At 35.8% G+C, this 27,051-nt stretch overlaps 3 protein-coding genes across 8 annotated transcripts in view; 1 reads left to right on the forward strand and 2 right to left on the reverse strand.

Moving 5' to 3' along the window:
* Positions 1-27,051, forward strand: part of goe (gone early) — a 235,801-nt gene that overhangs the window by 127,120 nt on the left and 81,630 nt on the right. The window lies entirely within an intron of this gene.
* Positions 2,437-10,182, reverse strand: LOC137250403 (uncharacterized). 2 transcript variants are annotated; one of them, XM_067783135.1, is made up of 3 exons: positions 10,102-10,182; positions 4,725-5,392; positions 2,437-2,670 (listed from the first exon to the last, which is right to left on the reverse strand). In XM_067783135.1, exons 2-3 carry the CDS (start codon positions 5,386-5,388, stop codon positions 2,498-2,500), a joined length of 837 nt encoding a protein of 278 aa, XP_067639236.1. In that variant the 5' UTR covers positions 5,389-5,392; positions 10,102-10,182; the 3' UTR covers positions 2,437-2,497. The 2 variants fall into 2 exon arrangements, with proteins under 2 accessions (XP_067639236.1, XP_067639234.1); XM_067783133.1 differs by lacking the exon at positions 10,102-10,182 and having other exon boundaries at positions 4,725-5,465.
* LOC137250405 (uncharacterized) lies at positions 22,669-24,376 on the reverse strand. The gene is made up of 2 exons (XM_067783137.1): positions 23,687-24,376; positions 22,669-23,063 (listed from the first exon to the last, which is right to left on the reverse strand). The coding sequence occupies exons 1-2, from the start codon at positions 24,171-24,173 to the stop codon at positions 22,924-22,926; spliced, it is 627 nt and encodes a 208-aa protein (XP_067639238.1). The 5' UTR covers positions 24,174-24,376; the 3' UTR covers positions 22,669-22,923.

Genomic DNA, 27,051 nt, shown 5'->3' on the forward strand with positions numbered 1-27,051 from the left:
TCTGTAAGGGTGTCTAAGTTCGGGTGTAACCGAACACTATATACTTACCTGAGAGCTACTAAAAGCGGAGTCATTGGTGCCGTTTATCGTATCGCTGTAGTCGTATCCCTAACGTAATCAGCTGTTTATCGTTACGACGGTAACCAAAAACCAATTGGTTGGATATGATACGGTTACGACCTTAGCGGCGCCAATAATCGATTGCATTGATTCCCATAAGGTTGGTCGAATCAGCTGTTATAAGGTTACCGATACGGTTACCGACAAAGCAACAATGTCTGCACCTTAAAGATCCTTTAGCTTCAGTCTTTCAAAACTAAGTATTATCAAAAGTGGGTGTATTTATTGATTGATTTTTCATTATTTTGGTAAATATATTCCACTTAATAAAGAAAATAAGTGCACTTAGTTTTTTTCACGACTGGCTCCCCAAACATAGACTTATGAGATTGCTCCAAATAGGGGCGGTTCCCATTTTCATAATCTCTTATTTATTCATTTTCACACTTTAAAAAGTAAAGTCGCATTGAAGAAAAATTATTTTTTGCAAAGATATTGCCTATTATATTTGTCTACGGTCTTGTTATTTGACCTCTTTTGTATAAAAGTGGACGTAGTCCTTATCTGATTTCGTCCATTTTTAACAGTAATACTTGTGGTTATGAGGCAAACATGTGTACCGAAATTTGTCAAGATACATCGACTGGTCAAAAAAGGGGCGGTGCTAGGAAGATTTCTATTTTAATTTTTTTTATTTTTTTGTTATTGATATAAGAGAAAATTACAAAGTTTACGAACGGCGATGGTTAGTTTTTTGTTATAAAAACAATTTGAGAGTAAAATAGCAGTGACATAATATTCCCTATTACATTCACCTGCGGTCCTTTCTCTTTTTGATATAAAAGGAGATTCGGTCGCTTACCGATTTCGTTCATTTTTACCAGACGAATTTCGCACGAATTTTTCGCGAATTTGTAATTTTTTGCCCAATAATATTTGAAAAATTTAATAAAAATTGAATTAGGGGCTAGTATTTCAACCGATATTTGAAATTTGGTCATTGTAGTTACTTTATTCACTGAATAATTATGTTTTCCGTGTTTTCAAAAACTTTATATAACATGCAAAAAGTAGGCCTGGCTTCGCTCACATTAAGTAGCGCAGAGAGATGAGTATCAAGGAGCTTACATACATAAAATAAAACAAATAAACTATAATAAAATAAAACAATTTAAAATAAAATAAACAAAAGTTAAATGAAATAAAAAATTAAGTAAAATAGAAAAAAAAAAAAAAAAGAATTCAAGGTTCGATTCGAGCTCAAGGCCACAACAATAATTTTTTTCTAATGATAATTATTGTTATTTTTTAATTTTTCTAAATTTGAAAAATTTTATTTTGTTTTTGGAATAGTAAGTAGAAAATTTTAAGCTGCGCAGATAGATCCATTTCGAAGGGTGCTAAGCCTTCATCATCAGTACGATTTAGGCACGCTGCGCTAACCATTTAGCTATACAGGGGTGGTTTGTTTGACTGGCAAATTTGCTACTTCTATTCCTTTTACCAACTATATTTATAAAATAAATAAACAAAAAAAAAAAAATAAATAAAAAAAAAATAAAACTGAATCAAAATAACAATAAAAGAAGATAAAAAAATATCAAAATTAATTGAAATAAATTAAAGTAAAAAATAACATAAATAAAATAAAATAAAAATTTAAAGTAAATGTTACAAAAAAAAAAAAAAATTAAGAAATAAAATATAACAGAGTAAAATTAAATAAAATATAAAAAAAAATTTATTTAAATAAAATAAAATAAAAATAGTGAAATTAATAAATTAAAGTTAAATCAAAATAAAATAAATAAAATAAAACAAGGTAAAATAGATAAAATGAAAAAATAAAAAAATAAAATGTAATAAAATAACGAATAAAGAAGGAAAGGAACAGAAAGAAAAGGGAAGAAATGGAAAGAATGGAAAAGGAAAGATGAGGAAAGGAAAGCAAATGAAAATAATCGAAATGAGAGAAAAGGAAAGGAATGGACGGAAAGATAAAGAAAGATATAAGAAAAGAAAAAAGAAGAAAAATGGAAACAAAGTAAACGGAAGAAAAGTTGATGACAAGAAAGAAAAGGAGATGAAAAGATGAAAAGAAAGAAAACAAGGGAAAGAAATCAAAGACTTATATCCGTCTGTAGAAGTTGAATTTCAAACACAAGGCGAATACTACATAGTAATAATAAAATGGTGCTTGAGAAATTTGTCTAAATTACGTAAATGAGATTACCGCTTGAATATTATTATTTTCACAACGGACGCAACAAGGTGAAATTATTTATTACGTAACAGTAAATTTATAGGACATATTCAAAAAGGAAATTTTAAATTTCGGCATAGGTAAATTTTCAATTTTATTCAAAGAACTTTAACATAAAAGACTTACGACAAGATAAAACTAACACCTAAATATATACTAATAATATAAAGAGATTCAGAAATAAAAACGAGCTGGTTTTAGATTTGATGAATCGCCGCCACTTTGAGCTTTGTGATAGTCATAGCCCCCGTTGGATGCTACATCGTTAATAGAACCAATAACTGATTTAATAGGTACAACACCATCATCTGAAAATTCCGACGTGCCACCAAGACTGTCATATTGCTCTGAAAAAAAAAAAAAAAACAGAATTTAAAAATCATAGAAAACTGGTTTATTTAAATTTATTTAATACGCTATTTTATTAAAAGTAATATTAAAATTTCGTTAGAAAGTATAACCCTTTTAAAGGCTTTTTTCACTCAAACGATTATCTATTGGCAGCGATGGGGTTGAAATTTTACGTTGTGACCATTTCATATGGTCATAATTTCAATTGGCCATATGATCAATAGGGAGCTAGCTCAAAAATCTTAAATTTGGAAGTTATCAGCACTTCCGGGCTTCCCAATTTAATACCTACCAAAGTGTATACTCGATTAACAAAAATCTTCACTAATTAGCCAGGAAAGCTTCTGTAATAACTAAAAATTGCATTGGCGCATATGAGAGAAGCAGTCAGCTTTTTGCGTTTTCTGAGTTGATCGCTGTTTTGATCTAGGTTTGGGGGTCTATACTTATTTAGTTGACGCCATGACTATGGCTTAACTGTATGAAGTTGTTGCCCTTCAGATTTCCGCAATTATATTGCAAGAGGTTAACCGGAAAGATCGCGGAGATAACCGATTTCATGAACAAGATCGGACCTCCGATTTTGCGATGGCTACAACATAAATATGACGGATCACGTTAGGGGTAATGGTTCAGGCCTCGCTTTTATTACCCATCATACCAATCAAAACAGTCTATTTCAACCCAACATCAGCCGCAGGGGCCAAATCTTAGAAAATCAAGGCATAACTATCCGGTCAGGTGTTACCTGCTATCCAAGAGGATATTGCCCTGATATTTGTGCTCTTGTTAATAGCATAGCGATAGAGTGTGTCCTATCCGTACTTCTGTTTAAAATTTATATATTAAAGCTGCCTTCACCCGCAGAAGGCGCTACTACCATTTCCTTTGTCGACGACTGCACGATAAATGCAACGGGACCTGGCCCTTCAATAGGCAAATTTATTTCTAAAATTAATAGCTAGCTTCCCAGTCTTTCTGCTTTCTTCACACGATAGCGCTCTTACCTTCAAGAGGAATGCCTCTGAAATTGAATCTAATGTACAAACCCTCAACAAAATCCTCAAATCCCTTGCCGGCAGCACTTAGAGAAACGATAAAGGAATGCTGCTTACAACTTACAAAGCAATTGGCCGACCTCTCATGTGATACGCGTCCCCAGTTTTCTGGTCTAAAAAACATACTGGAAATGGCTGCAGGTCTGGCAAAATGCTGTGCTCAGAACTGCCACCGGATGTCTTCTTATGAAACCTGAATATAATCTACACAGTGAGGCGAAGCGCTCAACATAAAAGAGCATAACGAAATGCTAAACATACAGTTTCACAAGCCTGGACATCCCAGCAAACAACTGCTTGATCCAGCCCCACCTTCCATAGGGAAACATCTCCGTAAGCACTATGATAAAATCCGTCACCTGCCTACGCAGCCATTTGATCCAGATAAGCATAAGGTCCTAATCATTATCCACACAGCATTGTTAAACACCTTTGTCAGGTTGTTGTTGTTGTTGTTATTGTAGCGATAAGGACAATCTCCGAAGGCGTTGGAGAGTGTTATCGATGTTGATGGTCCTTTTTCTTCGCTTGGCCGCGCCCGGTGAACCCTGTTATCAATATACACTATTAAAACATTGCAAAGGAAGAAAGCAGACTACCAAGGGAGACAAGAGTCATTTTTGCCCAACGTCGTTCTGGACACTGTAACAGGTTAAACTCTTAGTTGTCCAGAACGAACCCTATGTATGTATGTATGTATGTCCTACATGCTATGTGTTCCCACATGACAACAACCGTCTTTTCAATTTTAATGTTGAACTTAGGCCTCTAACAGCTACATCCCTATAATCCAACCCTGTTGAAACTGCTAGTTTCCTTGGACTCTCGTTATAGAACTTTGATGACAATTTGGAGTGGTCGCACATGTTGAATGGGGCGAAGCACTGTTAACACAACAACAACAATTACTTCACAGCTTTTATGACTACAACAATATGTGATGATTTTGTACCTATTTAATAAAACTATCTTGATTTTTGGACTTCACTCACCTTGAATCTCCTTTTGCGCCGCCTTTGCCTCCTCAGGTGTCTTGTATTTTATAAAGAAGATCTCCGGTTTGCTCGGTTTCGTTGGTGCTGGTGTAGCAATCTCGTCAATATCTAAATCATTACTCTTTTTACTCAGCACATAAATGACGGTTTTCTCTTCTTGTGGTGCATATTCAGCAGTGAACTTGAGATTAGAATTATCACTCGTAGGAGCTTTTATAAAAACTACGCGATAGTTTTTTTGCGGACGTCCAATAATAATATGTTTTGTGCGTTGTGTTGGTTCCTCAGGATCCTCTTCCGCAGCTGAGACCAAAAAGAATTGTTTGCTGATAATCGGCTCGTTGGCGGTGGTTTCAGAAGGTGGCAAATATTTGTTACCGATGTACGCTTCTTGTTCTGATTTCTCTTGTTGTTGCTTCGATTTTGATTGTTGATTTTGCTGCTGTTGCCCCATCGTTTGTGGCAAGAAAAAGGAGTTACTTCTAGGTGTAAGATCAACAAATTGCTCACTGTTGGTCGAGTTTATGGTTTTAGTATTTTTGTTGTTCGTATTAATATTAGAGTGGCCGTAGTTGTTGCCTGCGTAATGATATCCGAAATGTGAAGCAGCGTTGGCGGTCGTGACTAGAATCATGCCCAAATACACGAACAAAATCTGCATTTTGCTAAAAATTTATTTTATTTTAAGTGATTGTCCGACTATTTTCGTGAACCCCGAGTAAATGTAATTATATTAAAGTATTATTCGAAACTGCTAGAAGTCTGCGATGGCTTCTTTTTATAAGCGGAAAATTGTAAAATAGTTTATCTTGGGAAAAAATTAAATACTGCATGCAGAAGTAACCCTTAAATGTACACAGATGTGTATCAAAGTTTTCCAAAACCCGTCGATTAGCTCTTAGCGTTGATTCGCTTGAGAAAATCCAAAATCATAATTTGTTTATTTAAATTTTAACTAACATAATTACATCCGCCGTACAGTGGGGAGTTTGTTAAAATTTTGACTGAAAATCAAAGCTTGCCGTAACAGCGATATAAGCCTTGCAGGAAAGTGAAGTCGTCAAAGAGACGGTGAGTGCCGAATGTCTACTCTTGAGCACGCAGTCGAGTGTATGTGTGTGTGTGTGAAATTAAGGTTAATGGATTATGCCTGATTACATTAACGACAGCGGCTACTAAGCTACATCTGTCAAATTACTTTTACACATGAGCGTCGTTATTTTCGGCGCGACAGAGGAGCACGACAATCAATCACGAAAGCCGTTGTAGCCAGATTAAACATAATTCTATTTTTGGGAAGCGAAAGTGAGTGGCGTGCTTTTTATTTTGTCAATAAAAACTAAAATAGAAGCATATAACAGATAATAAAAGCTAAAATCATTCTTTTGGGCGTATTTTAAAGAAGCCAATGCCTGGCTACGGTTGTCAAGCTTTAGTAGCGTTAGTGCAATACAATTAGCAAATTTAATGTCAGATCCCGAAATAAAAGCGTATATGCTGTTTCTCGCCTATATTCTTAAAATTATAAATACTTTAATAAAGAGTTCCAATCAGAAAAGATTCTTCTGCCATTACCATTCCATCAAATTGAAGCACACCTCAAGCTTATCTTGAGCAACTTTATGCATAATGAGTACATAAAAAATATTGCATGCTTAAAAAAAATTGCATGCTTAAAAATGTTTGATTTAAGTGATAAAACTTACTACCTTGAATTAAAAAATGTTTTGGCTGGAAGTAAAGCGATAACTTTACAAATGAACAAAAACTTGCGGTAAAAAGAATATTTTAGATTTTTATATTTAACTCTTAAAGCAAATGCAAAAACGCTTTGATTTTTCTAGATGTGATATACAAGTTTTATGTCCAATTACTCCCGACAAGGTATTAGCAAAAACCGAATCTTCTATAATACCGTTAATAAATAACTTTTCGTACTTAATAAAGTGCGATCAAGATACCATTGTTACACAATGGAAGCTTTTAAGACTGTTAAATTGTGCTTTTAAGCCTGATATAGACGTTTTAGCTTTTTGGGAAAAAGTAAGCTTTTATAGAAATGGTATAATTCGGCGGCCGCACAGCGAAAATGTTTTGAATTGTTTTATTAAAACCAAATTACGCAATAAATTGGAGTTTATTTCAATCAACCACATAATGTTAGCCAAAGAACTTTGTACGCAAAACCCAGGTCCTCATTAAGTTTGGTCGGTGAAAGACATAGGCTGGTCCTAGAAAAGTTATACAATGAACGATATAAAACTGCTTTTATTATACGTTTTTTTCGATGTAGCCCAGAATATATTATAAGTTTTTAAATATATACACACTAGGGCGGGTCAAATTTTATGGAAAAAAAACTTCAGGTGCACATCCAGTTTCTGAATCTATGGTCATACTGAGTAATATTATCCATGGGGCCATGGGTTTGAAATGAATTTCGAGCCTCCCTAATCACGTGAGATATAAAATTTTATATCTCACTTGATTAGGGAGGCTCGAAATTCATTTCAGACCTATGGTCCCATAGGTAATATTACTCAGTATGATCCATAGACTCAGAAACTGGATGTGCCTTTTCAACAATAAATTTGACCCGCTCTAATACACATAAATATGTGTATAAGACTGAAAAATATGCCCATATGTGATAAAATGTATGTAATTATCATCATCAATAATTCTCATCAATTTTAATTGAAGCACTTTTTGTTTGTTTGTAACGTTGTGTTGTTTTGTACTTTTTAAGTTGTTGATGTATACAAACAAATGAAAACAATGTTTGGTCATTTTTTTTTTAAATTTGGTCCTTTTTTCGACGAATTTTGGTCCCAAATGAAAAGAAGCTGTGGCAACCGTGATCGGTTAGTTTGTTACGCATGGTGGAAACCTGTGGGGGCTTTTTATTTCGCACCTCAATGCAAAGTAATGCTCCAGATATCATCAGCTGTGCTGTGTGTCACCATTGTTCATTGCTACTCGAAACTGCCCAGCGACCGAAGTAATACTATCAGAAGATCGCAATACTGAAATTAAAAAAATGGAAACATACATATACTACATTTATTAACAAGAGAGATCTTCTTTATATAAAAAATTGGGAGCCGAACTATCAAATTTGTTTGAGTGAGATTTGAAACGATGCATTTCACGCCATACGAAATTTTTTGAATGGATCGTCTGGCACAGATTCCAACCAGTCACTGCACTCCTACTCCTGACAACTTCAGGGGACATAAGAATGTACTGAAACATAACAATTTATGTCTTCTGAATAAATTCTAGAAGCAAAATTTTGCAGGGTACTAAATAATTGTATGCTGTTGTGAATCGTGCAAAATATTGTAAAGGTTTACAAGTCGGATATGTTTGCTTCAGCCGCTTTTTAACACTACGCCGTTTGACACTGAACGAAGTGTCAAAACAGTGTGGAACGTGCGTTTGACACTGAACGAAGTATCAAAATTGCAGGGATGCAATAATTAGCGAATTTCAGATATGGGTTGCTGTGATGGTAAATTTTGTTAGACACATTTAGCATGAAATGTATAGTGCATTATATGAGACCTTTCGAAAAATTTACAGAAGTCACAGGATAGGCAATCAAAAGACGCGTAGTTATATCAACAGAGTCCAAACACGAAAGTCAAGTTTTTCGACCCGTTCAAAAGTTATCCGCGAAGAACAGTACTACACTACAGTTTCTACACTATTTTGCACCAGAGTAGTACAACGCCGCCGAAAAGGCTCCATAAAATATAAGATAGAACAAGCATTATGGTCAGGTAAACACAGCTGTGAACGAACAGCTGATATATATCTTATTAGTAAACCTTTACGCACCATTGTAAATATGAAAATACGAATGAGAATGACAGGCAGGGCCGGCTCTAACATATACGCGACCGCCTAGGGCACCAAGTTCGAGGGGGCACCAAATTCGATAAACACTTTTGTACTAAAAATCATTTTTGCAAAAAAAAATCTATATTTAGTTCCATTAAAAAAGAAAATTAATTTTCACCTTAGTTATATTTTATAACACAAATTGTCTGGTCTCATGCCCAATTTAGTATTTTGTTGACGATACCAATGTCGGATGGCGAGCGTATCTTTTCGAAACTGAAACTAATCAGAACGTACTTGCGTTCGGCCATGACTCATCTCAACTTTCTCTGAGTTGGAGGCGCGGAAAATGAAGTTTTAGTAAACTCTAAGATAATTAAAAATACTTTTGTGTGTTATATTTTCTTTCTTTTGTTGAAAAAAGAAAATATATTTAATATGCAAAAGAAATATTTTTTTGTTTTATTGACACAAAGTTTGAATTTAATATTTCTGATCCTTAATTTTCTGATCTCCAATTTCTTTCTATAAATACGGGAGAAAGGGCCGCATATAATAACTCGCCTAGGGCCCCAAATTCTGTTGAGCCGGCCCTGATGACAGCCAAGCAAAACAAATTTTGACAATTGTTTCTTGAGTTACCAAAAATTCAAATGTATTTTCTAGTGCAATTGTATCAGGGTACGTTACGAATGAAAATCAATGAATCATTTTAGAGTATCGTAAATTAAGAGTTCTGAATTTTTTTTTAGTTATATTGTGATCAGCTTTTCATACAAAGGTAAGTCTGTTACAAGAAATTTCCTTTTTATATGGAGGGAAAAAAAATGTCCATTTTTCACTTTTACTAAATTTTATATTGAAAAATCCCAGAAAAAGGGTAATTTTCCACAATCTGACGTCACTGCCTGTATGATAATATGCTTAAACCTAAACCAATTCGGATAGCGTTGGGCAACGTTAACAAAAGATAGAAATCACATCTGAAAAATTTTGTAATATGTTTTGTCGAGTGAAAACCTACTGTTTTGGAACATCAAACTGTGCAAATAAACAAAATAGTGTATAACATATTTGAACAGTCCCATACATCGTCCGAGAATCGTTTAGTTAGTTGGCACGGTATACCTCTAATTTATAATTTTTACTACAAATTGGCGGACCTTTAGGTTTTGTGCCGACTTTGAACTGTATCTACTAAAGCAAATGAATTTTACTGAGAAGCTTCTTATGGCAGAAATACACTCGGAAGATTTGCCAAGCCACTGCTAAGGCAGTCTCTTTGGAACGAAAAAAAAAAAATAATAATAATAAACGAAGAAAACATTTTTTTTTGATGATATCGCTTATAACTGAAACCCCCCCCCCCCCCCCCCCCCCCCCCCCCCTCATTCGTTGTCGAGATATTCCTTTTAGAGAAATATTTCATTTTATTTCCCCATTGTACATCACATCTTGCAAAGGCAGTAAATGCTCAATGCACATCCATACCTACACACAAAAATATGCATTGCAATTGATTTATTACCTACAAATTTAATTAGTTCAATGTTAATTTGTCTGGGCTTTATAACTTATGCACATTTCCCAATGGCAAAGTAGCTATTCAAAACATTCAACCGTTTTCTCAACCGAAATCTTATAATTCTCTTCTACTCTATCTGTAAATGAAACATTTTTAATAAGTTTATTAGTTTATTATTTTGTTACATTTTCACGCTTCTTAGACGTTGAATTATTTAAATTATTGCTTGAGTGATACCAAAACCAAATAATATTCAACAAATTAGAGCACGTTGATTATTGTAGCTTTATTTCACCATATAACAACAACATAAAAGCGGAGAGCTCTTATGGATTTCTTTTTGGTAGCATGGGTGTTTGAAAGGGAAGGGGAAACTGGGGAAATCCCGGCCAAAGAAACATCAAAAGTTCAGAAACAAATTTTTTCAATAAGAAAAAACAAAATTTTATGCGGGACGCCCCTTGGCAGTAATTTGGCAAACACTCCGAGGGTATTTCTGCCATGTCAGTCCTTCCCAAAGCTCGGCCTAAATCACTTCGGCGGTATATCGCGCCTTGCTTTTATTTTATTTTTTTATTTATGGCTCATACTTAAGCGCTGTGATACAAATTCGGCTGCCAACTGTACCGCTGTGTATCCGACTTGCACCAGTTTGGAGGTAGTCATTAGACCTATAGTGCAAAACCTTCGCTTTGCGTGATTGTCTCCCAGTTTTAGTACAAGAAAGATAGATTGTTTGACAATGACGCAAAAAGAACAGACAGATATGTCAGTAGTACAACAACAAAAATTGGAAGGCCCTCATAATCCGGTCATGAATTTTAAAGCACAGCGAATTAAAACGCAGCGGCTGCGCTGGCTAGGCCATGTTATGCGAATGAAAGATGATGCTCCGGCCAAGAAAGTGTTTCTATCGGAACCCGCCTATGGAAGCAAAGGTAGAGGGCGGCCCCCACTCCGTTGGAAGGCCCAGGTGGAAAACGATTTAAACTCCCTTGGTGTGACCAATTGGCGCCGGTTGGCGGAGCGAAGGGGCGCGCCTTGTTGGACGGCCTTAACCGTTTGAACGGTTAAGCGCCAATTAAGTAAGTAAGGAGGGAGATTTTTCGGTACTATTTTGCTACTTATCTACTACGTAAGTAATGTAAAAAATTCAAGTTCCATATATCTTCACATTAGAAGCGGGGACATGAAAGAGAAAAAACGGAAGACAGAAAAAATGGGAAGAAAAAGTAGAGGAAGTTGGAAAGTAAAGAGAACAAGAGAAAGATGGAGTGTGAGTCACACTCACAGTAAGAGCACGGGTAATGGTTTGAGACAAAGTAGTAAAAAGAGGTTAATAGGAAGATTAAGAATAAAGATACGATTAAGAGTAACGGTGTGAGTTAGACTTGGATAAGAGAAAGAGCTCTTGGAAAAGTAACGGCAAGATTTACGGAAGAATGAAAGCGATAGGGAAATTGAATGAGCCGATTAACGTAAACGAGAAAGGGATGAGGAGATAGAAAGGTAGAGGTGAGAGGCAGGTGGGTACATAGAGAAAGTCAGAGCAATATCTATCGGGTTTGATCATGCGGCTGGGAGTATTTCATGTTTGTCTAAATGTTTGCAGGTTTAGCCCGAGCTGTTTAAAAGTTTTGATAAGCCAAAGTTTTTTTCTCCATCAGGTAGTTCTGTAAGCTCTGATTTGTTGAAGCATCGCTGCTGAAAAACCTATGATGTACATTTAGATTTTACAACCAGCGACCGCTTTCTGATCAATGAGCCTATTTCAAGGCTTGGTTTACATAGATAAGCTTTCGTATTACAAGCCTCCCAGACATTCATCCGCAGCTTCATAATATTATTAAAGATCGTCAATCAACTCATTGACGTCAGCAATATGTTTCGATATTCCATAGGTGTGGACTCTCTGTGATGCTCTAAAGATCCAGCCATTCAGATTGGTTGACTTAAACTTTTCCCATTTTATTTTAGGAAATGGAAATAAACCCTCCCACAAAAGGAAATACAAACCGCAGAGGTTATTTTCCTGTACGTTACTTAATTTAATTGAATTATCAAAAGCTTTTGACTCAGTAAAAATAAAGATAATGGTTCGTAAGTTAGCTGAACTAGGCTTGGAAGGCAAGGAACTGAAGATATTTGAAATAAATAATACAACGAGTTCCACTTTGGAAATTAAAACAGGCGTACCACTAAGACTAAAACTAAAGGATGTTCCCCAGTTTTATGTTGATGATGGAACCTTCATGTACTCTGCAAGTACGTTAGAAGAATTAATCACCAACATTAGGGCAGATTTGCATGAGCTAAAAAAATGGTTTGATTGTAATTTATTAAAAATTAATTTAGAAAAAACACATTTCATTATTTTTAACAACTTCAAACCCATACCGAGCATTACAGATTTTGCTGGTTTCGCATTTGATACCAAAATTATCACGAGGGTAGACAAGTTGAAATGCCTGGGAATATGGTTGGACACGAATTTAAATTGGCGCGAACATATAACTAGATTGAAACTCAAGTTAATACTGCTAATAGAAATAATATACCCAGAAAAAAATTGTGGCTATTATACGATGCGTACTTTATGTCACGTTTAACGTATTTAAACCCAATCTTGAGCAGATGTGCAGAAAATAAAATAAATGAGTTGCAAATACTTCAAAACTAAATAATAAAAAATATCCTGTTACTACCCAGAATAACTCCCACTATCAGGCCTTACGAAAATAGGTTAGACGTTAGAAAGTGCAGTATTCTACAGACACTGCTCATTGTTTTCAAAATCAAAAACAATTTGATTAAACATAGTCTTGACTTAAATTTCGCAGGAAATCTAAGCTATAACTTTAGAAATACTCTATATATAAAAACTTGTTTTTTCCGTACTCAAAGAAGCACAAATTCAATACGTAGCTATGGTGCTAGAATGTTTAATAAATTGCTCGACAATGTTAAAACATGTTCCAATTATTTGCATTTCATGAAACAAGTTAAAAGCCTCTTGTTACTAGATTATAACTTTAGCCTTTAATATACAAATATAGATCATTTATTCTTATTTGTTTTTCATAAAAAAAAAAAAAAAAACAGTAAATAAGTATGTTAAAATAATTTTGCGCCAGCATATTTAAGCTGGCACAACACACTTGTTAGTATGTACTAAAATAATTTAAATGTAAACTAGTGTACTTAACAGCGTAGGAAGCAAATATGCATACATGTTAAGCTATCTTCTCACACAAAATGTATTTTTTTCGAGAAAACATTGTATTATATTTAAAATACGCCATCAATAAAGAAAAAAAAATATTGCAGAAAGGCATTAATGTAGTATTTTTTTTATGATACTGAAAAAAACCATGCTGCAGAGAAGTCATGAAGCAACAGTTAAATTTATAAGGGCGGGTGTTGTCAAATGCGACTCCATTCTATAATTTTGACTTCACCTGTCTGGTTTATTGTATCATGGCTCTATTTGAGAACTCGTTTCAAATTTTCTTATCTAAGTGAAATATTTTTTAAATGTATGTTGAATAAACCGTTTCTGAAACAACTGAATTCTAAGCTAGCGAGTTATCCTTACACATAGAGAAAGGTTGTTTTTGGAAAAAAAATCTCACACACCGCATTTTGAGATTAAATTCTTCGAGGGATTCAAGGGGTTGTGTAGTGCAATATATAGCTTCTCCAACCCAATTGTCAACCTCACCTTCGAGCGGCGAATCCCGTTTCACTAACAGACGAGGCTCTGGCGACCCCAAGCTCCTCATGGAACTTGGTGGTGGGGAGGGAGGTATGGCCTGAAGGTTTAATGTGGCCATATAAATCGTTCCCGAGATGGTCGGGCCAGCACCTTAATGGTGTTGTGTTACCGGAGCGTATCGGATCTGTATCCGACAAAGGACCATCTCATCGATAACACTCCCCAAAGTCTTCGGGGGGTAACTAATCGCTACAACAACAACAACAACATTAAATTCTTCGATGGGAAAGAAAACATTAAGAAAATGTGTAAAGTGTTATAAACATTTCACTACAATGTCATAAGCGGTTTTTTTGTAGAGTAATACTGAGAAACAAAAATAAATTATGTTTTATTTAAAGCCTTGAATTAGACAAAATATGCAAAGATAAAGCAAATCAAATATGGCAAATAAACAATTTTTAAGATGATAGTTTACGGGTATTTAGGAATTCGGAAATTTTTCTGTGCTCTAAAATGAAATGCAAGAATTCGCAAAAATTTGCAATTCAAATTTTAACGTATTTTTAATGACGGCGCTAATTATAATTTGCAAGTGAAGCAAGGAATTAATTAGAAATAAAAGCAAAACTGGTTGAATGAGTTGAAAAATATTGAAAGAATAAATTGAAAAGGCTAAAATCTTAAAAATTTCAATTATTTTTTAATGTGTTTTAAATCGTTGTTTTCAATAATTTATGTTATTAAATTCTCACCTAAATTCAACAATCTAAATTTGTAAAAATAGACAGGGATAAACATATCAGATTGTTAACCAGCCAAACCCATTTTTGTCAAAAAATGAATTTGGTAGAGTAAGAGATACCAGACCAGATAGAACAATAACATTTTAAACAAGTAAGAGTGTCTAAGTTCGCGTGTAACCGAACATTATATACACAGCGTGAATTTAAATTGTACAGTTCATTTCAGTTAAATTACTTTTTTCCAATTTTGTTACGGGGGATTTATTTTGTGTGAGGCTCTAGAAATGTTGCGTAATGCTTGAACGGAATAAAGGCGTGGCACCGCCTATTAAAAAAAAGGTCTCCCAATTTCCTTTTGCAATAAAACTTGGAATTAGTCTAGTCTATGACCCTCTTATACATCTTTTATATAAAAGTGGGCGTGGTTCGTAACCGATCCCACCCATTTTTACTAGAAATTTTTCCTGCTATAAATAAAGTATATATTCCCAATTTTATTCCGATATGGTAATTTTTCTTGAGTTATGGGTCCCGAAACATAGAAAATTGCTTAGTCAAAAAAAGGGCAGTGTCACGCCCATTTTCAGAAATGTGGATAATTTCGAACTTTTTATTATAATTCCATTTAGAAAGTAAAATACCATTGATATTAAGCTCTTTTTCGCAAAGGTATAGCGGCGGCCACCGTGGTGTGGTGGTAGCGTGCTCCGCCTGCCACACCGTATGCCCTGGGTTCACACCCCGGGCAAAGCAACATCAAAATTTTAGAAATAAGGTTTTTCAATTAGAAGAAAATCTTTCTAAGCGGGGTCGCCCCTCGACAGTGTTTGACAAGCGCTCCGGTTGTATTTCTGCCATGAAAAGCTCTCAGTGAAAACTCATCTGCCTTGCAGATGCCGTTCGGAGTCGGCGTAAAACATGTAGGTCCCGTCCGGCCAATTTGTAGGGAAAATCAAGAGGAGCACGACGCAAATTGGAAGAGAAGCTCGGCCTTAGATCTCTTCGGAGGTTATCGCGCCTTACATTTCTTTTTTATTTTGATAGCTGATTTTACTCTTGCACGACCATTTTAAAAATCTTTTATGTAAAAGTGGGCATGGTTCTTAACCGAATTAGTTAATTTTTCTTCGAAGTATTCCTTAGCGTTAAGGCAAACTCTCTGTCGAACTTTGTAACGGGTTTTGATTTATAATTAATAATATATGTAAAATTGATTTTATCACAAGTGGGCGGTGCCACGCCCATTTTCAATTATTTTTTCAAGAGTCTCAGTATCAGTACGCACATAAAATTCGGGCATGTATTATTTACTATAAGATCAGGTTTTTTGTGTTTTCCAAAATGTTATATATAAAAAGTGGGCGTGGTTATAATCCGATTTCGCTCATTTTAAATAGCGAAGGGAGATGAGTGCCAGGGAATTAATATGCCAAATTTTAATAAGATATCTCAATATTTACTCAACTTATCTTGATCTCAGGCAGACGCACATGGCTAAATCAATTTCTTTTTTTGTCCTGAGTATTTTGATACATGGAAGTCTAAATATATCTCGATTCTTTAGTGCTGTAACGATCAACCGTTGTGTTACCAAAGTTAATATACTCTTTGTTCAAAGCACTCTGAGTATAAAAAACGCAATATTAAGAAAGCACTAAAAATTCACCGTCTCCCCATATGCGCCAATGCAATTTTTAGTGGAGTGGAGATATTTATAAATCGAGTATACCGGTAAGAGGTGGTGAATAGAGAAGCCCGCAAGTACCAGTATATACTAAATCTAAATGTGCTGTATAATGGCTTCTGACCAGGCATGCTTAACCAACGAAACGATATCATTTCGTTACGATAATCAACGTTAATAAACGAAACGAAGTCATTTCGTTTCGTTTATTAACGTTAAGATCGTCAAATTAACGAAATGATTTCGTTTCGTTTTCTGCCATATCAAAACGAAATCAAATCGTTTATGTTGATTATTAATTTCAAACTATGCTGGCAAAGCTGATTGATGGCGGAGTCATTAAAGGTGAAAGCATTAGCCAAGCTGATTGCAACTTTTCTCATGAATTTTGACAGTACGAACATTTCTCAGAGTATTTTTGACATTACCACCAACGAATTACACAAACAAATTACATAGAGTTTGTGTGTGTATGTGCGCTCGTTGTTGCCACCTTACGGCTTCACCATTGCTATAGCATTGCCAGCACAATTCAAACATAAAGTATCACGTTTTTGTTAACGTTTTTAACGTTAACGAAAGCTTTTCGTTTCAGTTAAAAACGAGATACAATTTATTTTGATAATTTCTTTATCGATAATATTTCGAAGTGTTTCAACGGAAACGGTGGAAATTTTTTGATAAACGATTAGCTTAACGTTAAGGTGCATCCCTGCTTCTGACATTAAGCGCTTTTAGCGAACACGAAGTGTTGGTCGATCGTTGAGTGTAAATTTTCTAAACGCACCATTGAGTATTTTTGATCCACTCAACGGTTGGGATTTTACGTCAAATTAATAAGCATACATTTTTTGCGCTACATTCGCTCTTCCTAATAGTTCTCTGACATTTTAAAAGTGTTGGTTATGAATAATGGAATCACCAGGTGAAGTAAATAGAAAAAGACAGAAAATCTGCGCTATCTGAAACGGTACGGTTGTATTTTCAACTGTCAGACGAGGGTAAAATTTTTACTCTCATTGAAAAAATAGGAGTAGAAAAATAAATGGACACCTAAAAACTGCATTTTGCACTTTGCAGTGGCACCTTACGCCACTTCAAAAGGGGCTACTAAGGCCTAGTTTGAGTTTTAATTACTGTTAGCTTTAAAAAAATTAAAATTCATGTAAACTAAGCGCAAATTCAAATTCAACTAAAGCTTGCAATCAAAAACCGGACATAATAGGAAGAGTTGTTGTCCATATATAAGTAACGGACGTATGTATATGTTATTGAACTAAACTTTACTGCCTTCCGCGGCACTAGAATGGGTTTCCGATTCAACTACTGATGTCGTAATGATAAAACGTTTAACAGACCCACTTGGTGGTGAAAGCAATAATCCCAAATGTGTTTTGCGCTAAAAATCTTTACAACTTTCCAGGAGACTTATTGATTTGTAGGAAGTAAGAAATTTTTCCTTCTAATAAGTAATAAAACTTTATCTTGGATGTATCTTCCACCAAAAACTCTTGACAGTTGAATTCAAGATGTATTTGACAGTTTTATCAAAATATATGGCGGGTGAACGACAGCCGCGGCAATCGATCCGATTCTTATAGCACTTTGTTCTTACAAAGACCATTTTAGATTTTTTTTTGGGACCAAATTAAACATATTTTGTGGAAGCGTCAGCAACATGATCGTAATGCTTAACACGGCTTTACTTATAAAAGCCAACACTACAAATATACAAATGATAAATCTCTGTAATTAAATTCGAAATTTTCACATTTTACTCCTGAAAAATGCAGAAAAACTACACTTTTTCGGGGACAACATTGTTAAAAAATTTTCTGATAGCCGAATGACAGAACAAAGAAGAATTTAGAGCAAAACAATTTACGGCTTCGGTTAGGTTAGCTTGAACTGGCCGGTTCATGTGGAACTCACGTAGACTGAATGAGTCCGTAGTGTTACCAGAAGTTCATTTTAACGAACAAACTGAAATACCCTATCAAAAACCAGGACTTTTGTTATAAAATGACTCCGTACTCTTGGAAAATTCTAGTCTTAGCCTGGTAAGCACAGGGCACGAGCACAAAACGTGCTCGATCGTTTCTTCCTCCAACTCGCACTTCCTACATCTGCTATCACTCACCAAGCCTAATTTAAAGGCATGTGACGCCAGAAGGCAGTTCCGAGCCAGAATACCCGCCATGAGACTAAAGTTCACTCTTTTTAATGATAGAAGCAACTTTGTTAGTCTAAGGTGGTAAGGCCTACACATAATCTTCGACACTTTACAGCCCCGTTCTTAAATCCACGCCTGTCCCGCTTGGTCGAACATGTGCACCCCTCGCCTTCTATTAATTTCGCCCAATCTAGTTGGGACGTCTACGGAGCAAGCTTGAAGGGATGCGACCTTTTTAGTTAGTTCATCTGCTTTTCCATTCCCATCTATTCCCATATGCCCAATGTAAACCAACTTTTTATGTTGAGTGTATAATAATAATAATACCGCCGACATTTTTTCCATGCTGCTCATGATTTTTTCTAAAAATTGGCGTGACGGTACCTACATAGCAGGAATACTTACACTCGCTGTGTTTGCCGAACCTCTGCTGAGGGGCAACCCCGCTTGGAAAAATGTTTTCTAGATTATTTTGATGTTGCCTTTCCCGGGACTTGAACCCAGTAACTATAGTGTATTAGGCTAGCACACTACCTCCACACCAGTGGGGCCATACCATGAGTTCAATGAAACATATATGAAACACTTTAAGTCACGACATGCTAATTTAATACACTTTTTAAATACGTTTTCGATTGTTAAGCTATTTTAATTAATTCTTTAGAAATGTTTTATCACCAATTCTTTATTTGTTTTGCTTCATCCTACTGTATTATTAATAAATTTATATTATTAACTAATGATAACTATAATCGTTGTCGTATTTTATTGAATCAATCTCAACATTATAATCGTTGTTTTTGTCATAAAAAATCGTTATTAAAATGCGAGCTCGTGCTCCTCATCACCTAGCGCTTCCGCCAAATTGTAGATTTATGTGATCTTTTGGATTAAATTCCTCTATGTCTGGACATGGCTTTAATATTTCAAACAGTTTTTATTTAACCGATACTTTTTACATTTATTTATACGTCACTGCAAGAGATTTTAGAGGTCTAAAATTTAACCCAAATGTGCTAGGCATACTTACAGATTGGCAAGTTATCTTTTTAGCTCAGGGCTAATGTAAAACTTGCCAAAAACGTATGAGTTTCATCTCTCATTAGAACCAAGTTTTTTGCATCACGGTCCGGTTTCGTTTTTTTTTAGTGTTGATCAAAATAAACCCGTACAAATAATGTTTTGGTCACTTTGTGCGGCAATGTCAATTGTGCCTTTGAGCTTTAAAGCTCTCGCGTTCCGTCGTCCAACAGTTCGGAGCACAAAAAGTATAAATAATGATGCGTCCCGTAATTTTCCCTGCACACCTTTCATATGAAGTATGCGTTTTAACTAAAACATGGGTAAAACCGCATGTGTTAAAATCTGAAATTTTTTGTAAAAGCTATGAGATTTTTTGAAGTGATCGCCTATTCAAAGTAGGAGTCGGTGTTTTAATCGTACTTCATGCAAACTTTCCAGCTGATTTAGTTACCAGAAGCCGAGGGTATTGATTTCTTCTGTGTGCATATAAACCGATCGGTTAATTACATTTACGTTACAGTTATCTTTATTCCTCCATATTTGGACTTGCAAGTTTATTCCAAACACGTTTCTATGATCAGGTCGGCTTATTGGTCGGCTTGGAATAACCCTTTAATTTGCGTGTTTTCTGGTAGATCAATCTTTAGCACCCCGTCATACATTACATTCCAAAGCGTTGGACCGAGAACAGATCCCTGTGGGACGCCTCCAGTGGTTTTGTACTCTTTTGCTCCTTGATCCGTGTCAAAAGGAAGTACTCTGTCTTTAAGATAATTACCTACTATTCTGCGCAAATAAGCTGTTGTGCCGAAGCTTCGCAGCGCTGCCATTATCTGCATTCAGTTCGCAGTGTTAAAAGCATTCTTGATGTCCAACGTAATTAGTGCAGAGAACTTCCTTTTATTTTGGCCTCTAAAGATAGCTTATCTAGCTATATTGACGACTGTTTGTATTGCATCTACGGTCGATCTTGATTTGCGAAATCCATATTGATTATTCGATAAGCCACCTGTGCTTTCTAGAGTCAGCTGTGGGCGCTCGCTAATTATACGCTCGAAAATCTTTCCTAGGGAATGCAGCATACAAAGTGGTCTATATGAGGATGGTTGATCCGGCTGTTTACCACGTTTCAGCAATAGGACAAGTCTTTGTCATTTCCACGGGCGAATGGGGATTAACCCTTCGACTCAGTCATCGTACTAGGAGATTTTGCTTTGTCTAGTGTTACCTGGAATATAATAAATGAACTTTTATTTCTTGATCGGCCCGGGATATGTCCAAAGACTTCTTTAATGACCTTGCAGATTTTGTACTTTTTCAAATAAACAATGTTGTGAAAAAGTTTGGAAAATGCCTCGATTGCGTGTTTATCGACGATATATCCAAATCCGCGTTAGTTCGCTGTGATCCGATGATGTTTACCATCCGTCACTAGAGCTAATATATCACTAACAGTATTGCGTATCCCCACGTTATCTGTTTAAAAAAAAGTCAGTCATATCGCGTGTTTCTCAGTTGCATTCTTCAATCTGCTCATTCCGACGTATCAGTAAACCCGGTTTGAATCACGAAGGAACTCAACCACTAGGATAGCCAAAAACCCCATTGGTTCAAACGATTTAAGAAATCTGACTTACTGATTACTTATAGCTTTTATTACATTTTAAAGCATAAATATAACAAATAAAAGGAGTTATAGAGTATAAGAGTTATATAACAAAAATCAGCTGTCATTTAGCCAAACTCGTTTTACGATTATGTAAATCGTAAATCTAATGGATTCACATCTGTTGTGAAGTGTAATGACTTGGTGACTTGGAAAAACTAGAAACCTCTCACTAGTGGGAGATTTCTCCCATCGTTCCTATATCATCTCTTAACGGATATATTAAACGCTTTCTTAAGGCAGGGGATATTTTCCTCAAGCTGGAAGAAGTCCTTTAGTATTCCTCTGTATAAAAGTAAATCTTGTGTCACAAACTATAGATGAATCGCGAAACTCAGTGCTATTCCACAACTTTTCAAATCAATCATTATAAAGCATTTGGTATTTTCAGTTTCATCATATGGCTGATCTCAGCATGGATTCTTACTTACTTAATTGGCGCTTAACCGTTTAAACCGTTATGGACGTCCAAAAAGGCGTTTTAGTCGCTTCTTCGTTGGGCTAACTGGCGCCAGCTGGTCCCACTAAGTGAACTTAAATCGTTTTCCACCTGGTATTTTCTGCAGAGTGGGTGCCGCCCTCTTCCTATGCTTTCATAGGCTGGTTCCGATAAGAATACTTTTTTGTCCGGCACATCACGTTTCATTCTCATAACATGACCTAGCCAGCCTAGCCGTTGTTCGCTGGACTACGTTGGTGAAGCTCGTATAGCTCGACAGTAAGTCGTCTTTGGTACGCGCTGTGGGCGAGGCCTAGAGGGCCATACAATTTTCTAAGAACTTATCTCAAGCACTTCCCCCTAGAACTAATTATTCTGATGTTGTCATGATCCATGCTTCTGCACCATATAGCAGGACGAGTACGATAAGTGAGCATGATCTCCGTTTGCCGGTAGAGGACTTTACTTTCAAATTGTCTACTCAGTGCAAAGTAAAATTTGTTAGCAAGGGTGATTCTTCGCTGAATTTCTAGATTGATGTTGTTGTTAGTGTTAATGCTGGTTCTCAAATAAACACACTCTTTACTATTTCGAGGCTTTACTATTAATGGACTAAGTTAACTTTTTTACAATGTCACCTCAAAATTTTCATTATAAAAATATGGCAAAAGCACGTCGTGTGAGTGAAAGTTGAGAAGTGTTCGATATTGATAGTTTTCTTTGCCATAGTTAGATCAGGCACGTTCTGGAAATGAGGTACTAGCCCGACTAACTCGGAAGCAGTTCGATATGAACACATTGAATCTTCTTCGGGGCTTCTGTTGACCAAATATGTCTACTTATACGTTCATATTTGTAAAAGAGTTCGCCTACGGTAGCTGAGCTTAATAGTTCTGTTGTAGAAGCTGAGTACCTATACAGTCGTCATCCATAGAAAAAAGACGGTAAAATTCACTTACTGTCTTTTAGAAATTTTAATGCCAATTAAGTTTGGCTTGCTTATTTACTCAATGTCTAAACCAAAACTCCTTTAAAATTCACATTCAGAGATAAAACAAAGTGTCAAATTTGATGTGAACTTGAAAAAGGTTAAATTTTCAAACCAAAAATCAAACTTTCTCCGATTAAATTTTTTACATTTTACTGCTTTATTACTATGGACAGCTAAAGTGCTATCTCTCGGAAATGCCCGTGCCCTGCAATTTGCATCTCCATTTAATTGCCTTTTGGTATCGAACATATGTACTATCTTAATAATGGCAAAATAAAATATGAAATTTAACTTAAAATAAAATTATTAAATAAAATTAACGATTAAAAATTAGTCAACAAATTTTTAATAAATAACAAAATCAACTTAATGACAATACTTTTTCCAATTACGCTGTTGGAGCTTGAATAGCTCTATAATTGTAACCACCATCTTGTGCAATACCATCCAAAGATCCAATAACCGAAGCCACAGGTGCAATGGCTTCATCGGATAATTCTTTAGTGCCGCCCAACTGATCATATTGCTCTGAGGAGAAAATATTTTTTTGATAATTTTTTTAAATATGTGTCAGTTCTTGTACTAAACTACCATCAGTAATGATCAAAAGAGATTGAGACCAAGCTTCTTAGATTTTTATACAAATTGGTGAGCCTACATGTTTTATGGCAGAAATACACTCGGAGAGCTTGCCAAATCCACTACCGAGAGGGGCTTTCGATAGAACAAATTTTTTAAGTCTTTTTCATGCTAGCTATCCCATGACTTGAGCTTGGGGCCTTAAGGGTCCATTACTGATACTTAGCATTGACTTGACTTGACTTGAGAACTGTCACTTACAGTTCTGTTAAATGAACATTGCATGTTACTGATTACTCAAAACTTAGCAACACTGAACTTGACTTAGAAGTCTGTTGAATTTTGATTTTCTATGTAAGTTCTAAGTCACGTTTATATTTTGAGATGCCATTTGTTTGTTTCCATTTCATTTTGTCATGCAAATTGACATTTATTGATTATGATGCCAGATTGTATGCGTTAAGTGGAGTATAATCGTGGCTAAGTTGCCAAGTTTACGCCAAGTCAAGCCAAGTCTATGCTAAGTATCAGTAATGGGCCCTTTATTAATTAATTATACATAAGTCACTCACCTTGAATTTCCCTCTGTGCCGCTGCGGCTTCTTCTGGCGTTTTATATTTAATGAAATAGATTTCTGGTTTGCTTGGTACGGTTGGGGCTGGTGTCACAATGTCATTTGATGTTAATTCATGCTCCTTCTTACTGAGTACATAAATGACGGTCTTCTCTTCCTGTGGTGCAAATTCTGCAGATAATTTGAGATTGGCATTATCGGAGTGCGGTGCCTTAATGAACACAACGCGATAGTTCTTTTGCGGTCGTCCGATAACCAAATGATTTGTTTTGGCAATGTTGTCAGTATCTTCGGGCGCCGATATCGTGTAGAATTGTTTACGGATAAGAGGTGCTGCTGTTGTCGTGGCAGGTGGTAAATATTTCTCACCGCCATGTGATCGCGTAGGTGCAGAAAATTGAGGTGCGTAGCCATAACCGAATTGTGGTGCAGCGGTAACAGCGGAAATGGTCGCTAAACTAGCGATAAATATGAAGGAATACATTTTCGAAAAATTTGAAATCGATTTAATATAATGCACACACTAAAATGTATTCTTCGTTCGCAGGTGGATGCTCTAAGAGCTTATCAGTTGTACTGTTTGCCCTATCTTCATTGCGCTATCATTTTATATGCGAATCGTTTAATTTTCTCGCACATAAACGTCACCAAATTAATGCAAATCCGGTCTCATCTACACTGAGTGTGATCAAGGCAAACGTTTGCATCAAACGCCACCGACGCTCGATTGAAAATAAAACAAAAGCGTGAGTCATAAATGCATCACACTGTTCACACTATCAATTTTATTTTTGGAAAAAATGACACGATTTATTACCTTTATTTTATCTCATTTCATTTAATTTTTTGTTCTTCGTTTACGATGTACTATTTCATATAAATCTAACCAAATAATATATAAATATGTTACAACCAACAAAACCTTAAAAAGAAAGAAATTTCAATTTAAACCTGGACACTTAGCCACGAGTCACATACCTAATATTTATCCGTAACCCTTAAAGGGTTAATTGAAATTTAACTCGAGAGTGCACATTGAGTAATACAAAACAAGTAATAAGCAAAGCTAAGAAATATGTAGCCTGAGAACAGTTCTCTGTTCTTGGGCCATAATCGGGACAAGATTGATCAATTGTATTCTTGGTGTTGAGTTGTTAACACGTAATTCGGATCACTTGATTAAAAAAATAAATCATACGCTTCATTAAAATTACTTTGGACAAAAGAAAATGTATTTATCTTTAAATAAGATCTTAGAAATATAGTTTTGTTAAAATAAAGAAAAATTGATTAAATGGTCATTCTTATTTATTTGGCGCAGTCGGTGAAATCGTTTAAAGGCCGCGAACTTTGTAAAAAAGTAAAAAATAATATTTTCGCTAAGAAAAAACTGAATTGAACTAAATTTCAAACTATAAGTTTCACACGAGAAACAGCAATAGTTAATTATATAAAATTGTAATGCGAAAAGCAATTTGCCTCATATATTGTAATAGCTTATAATGCTACCTAATTAAAAAAAAAACAATAACTAAAAAGTACAGTTGCGAACAAATATATCCGAGTTAAAAACAATAACGCCAAAAGAAACAAGTAAGGAAGGTTAAGTTCGGGTGTAACCGAACATTACATACTCAGTTGAGAGCTATGGTGACAACATAAGGGAAAATAACCATGTAGGAAAATGAACCGAGGGAAACCCTGGAATGTGTTTGTATGACATGAGTATCAAATGCAAGGCATTAAAGAGTATTTTATGAGGGAGTGCGCCATAGTTCTATAGGTGGACGCCATTTAGGGATTTAGCCATAAAGGTGGATCAGGGTTGACCCTAGAATGCGTTTGCACGATATGGGTATCAAATGAAAGGTATTAATGAGTATTTTAAAAGGGCGTGGACCTAAGTTCTATAGATGGACGCCTTTTCGAGATATCGCCGTAAAGATGGACCAGGGTGACTCTAGAATGCGTTTGCACAATATGGGCATCAAACGAAAGTTGTTAATGAGTATTTTAAAAGGGAGTGGGCCTTAGTTCTATAGGTGGACGCCGTTTCGAGATATCGTCATAAAGGTGGACCAGGGGTGACTCTAGAATGCGTTTGTACGATATGGGTATAACATGAAAGGTGTTAATGAGTATTTTAAAAGGGAGTAATCCTTAGTTCCATAGGTGGACGCCGTTTCGAGATATCGCCATAAAGGTGGACCAGGGGTGACCCTAGAATTTGTTTGTACAATATGGGCATCAAACGAATGGTGTTAATGAGTATTTTAAAAGGGAGTGGGCCTTAGTTCTATAGGTGGTCGCCTTTTCGAAATATCGCCATAAATGTGGACCAGGGGTGACTGTAGAATGTGTTTGTACGATATGGGTATCAAATTAAAGGTATTAATGAGGGTTTTAAAAGGGAGTGGTGGTTGTTGTATAGGTGGTCGCATTTTCGAGATATCGCCATAAAGGTGGACCAGGGGTGACCCTAGAATTTGTTTGTACAATATGGGCATCAAAAGAAAGGTGATAATGAGTATTTTAAAAGGAGTAATCCTTAGTTCCATAGGTGGACGCCGTTTCGAGATATCGCCATAAAGGTGGACCAGGGGTGACCCTAGAATTTGTTTGTACAATATGGGTATCAAAAGAAAGGTGTTAATGAGTATTTTAAAAGGGTGTGGGGCTTAGTTCTATAGGTGGACACCTTTTCGGAATATCGCCACAAAGGTGGACCAGGGGTGACTCTAGAATGTGTTTGTACGATATGGGTATCAAATTAAAGGTATTAATGAGGGTTTTAAAAGGGAGTGGTGGTTGTTGTATAGGTGGTCGCATTTTCGAGATATCGCCATAAAGGTGGACCAGGGGTGACCCTAGAATTTGTTTGTACAATATGGGCATCAAACGAAAGGTGATAATGAGTATTTTAAAAGGCAGTATTCCTTAGTTCCATAGGTGGACGCCGTTTCGAGATATCGCCATAAAGGTGGAGCAGGGGTGACCCTAGAATTTGTTTGTACAAGATGGGTATCAAAAGAAAGGTGTTAATGAGTATTTTAAACGGGTGTGGGGCTTAGTTCTATAGGTGGACGCCTTTTCGAGATATCGCCATAAAGGTGGACCAGGGGTGACTCTAGAATGAGTTTGTACGATATGGGTATCAAATTAAAGGTATTAATGAGAGTTTTAAAATGGAGTGGTGGTAGTTGTATATGTGAAGGCGTTTTCCAGATATCGACCAAAATGTGGACTAGGGTGACCCAGAACATTATCAGTTGGATACCGCTAATTTATTTATATATGTAATACCTGGCAAGATTTTAAGGGTGTTTTATTTCGCCCTGCAGAACATTTTCATTTTCTTCTAC

The sequence above is a fragment of the Eurosta solidaginis genome, chromosome 4 (genome assembly GCF_040869045.1).
Source record: "Eurosta solidaginis isolate ZX-2024a chromosome 4, ASM4086904v1, whole genome shotgun sequence".
NCBI classification, from domain to species: domain Eukaryota; kingdom Metazoa; phylum Arthropoda; class Insecta; order Diptera; family Tephritidae; genus Eurosta; species Eurosta solidaginis.

Coding starts and splice junctions, on each gene's coding strand:
- LOC137250403 (XM_067783135.1), bottom strand. CDS start 5,388: ATGCAGATTTTGTTCGTGTATTTGGGCATGATTCTAGTCACGACCGCC. Junction 2,671..4,724: donor GGCGCAAAAGGAGATTCAAG/GTGAGTGAAGTC, acceptor TTTTTTTTTCAG/AGCAATATGACAGTCTTGGT.
- LOC137250405 (XM_067783137.1), bottom strand. CDS start 24,173: ATGTATTCCTTCATATTTATCGCTAGTTTAGCGACCATTTCCGCTGTT. Junction 23,064..23,686: donor GGCACAGAGGGAAATTCAAG/GTGAGTGACTTA, acceptor TTTTCTCCTCAG/AGCAATATGATCAGTTGGGC.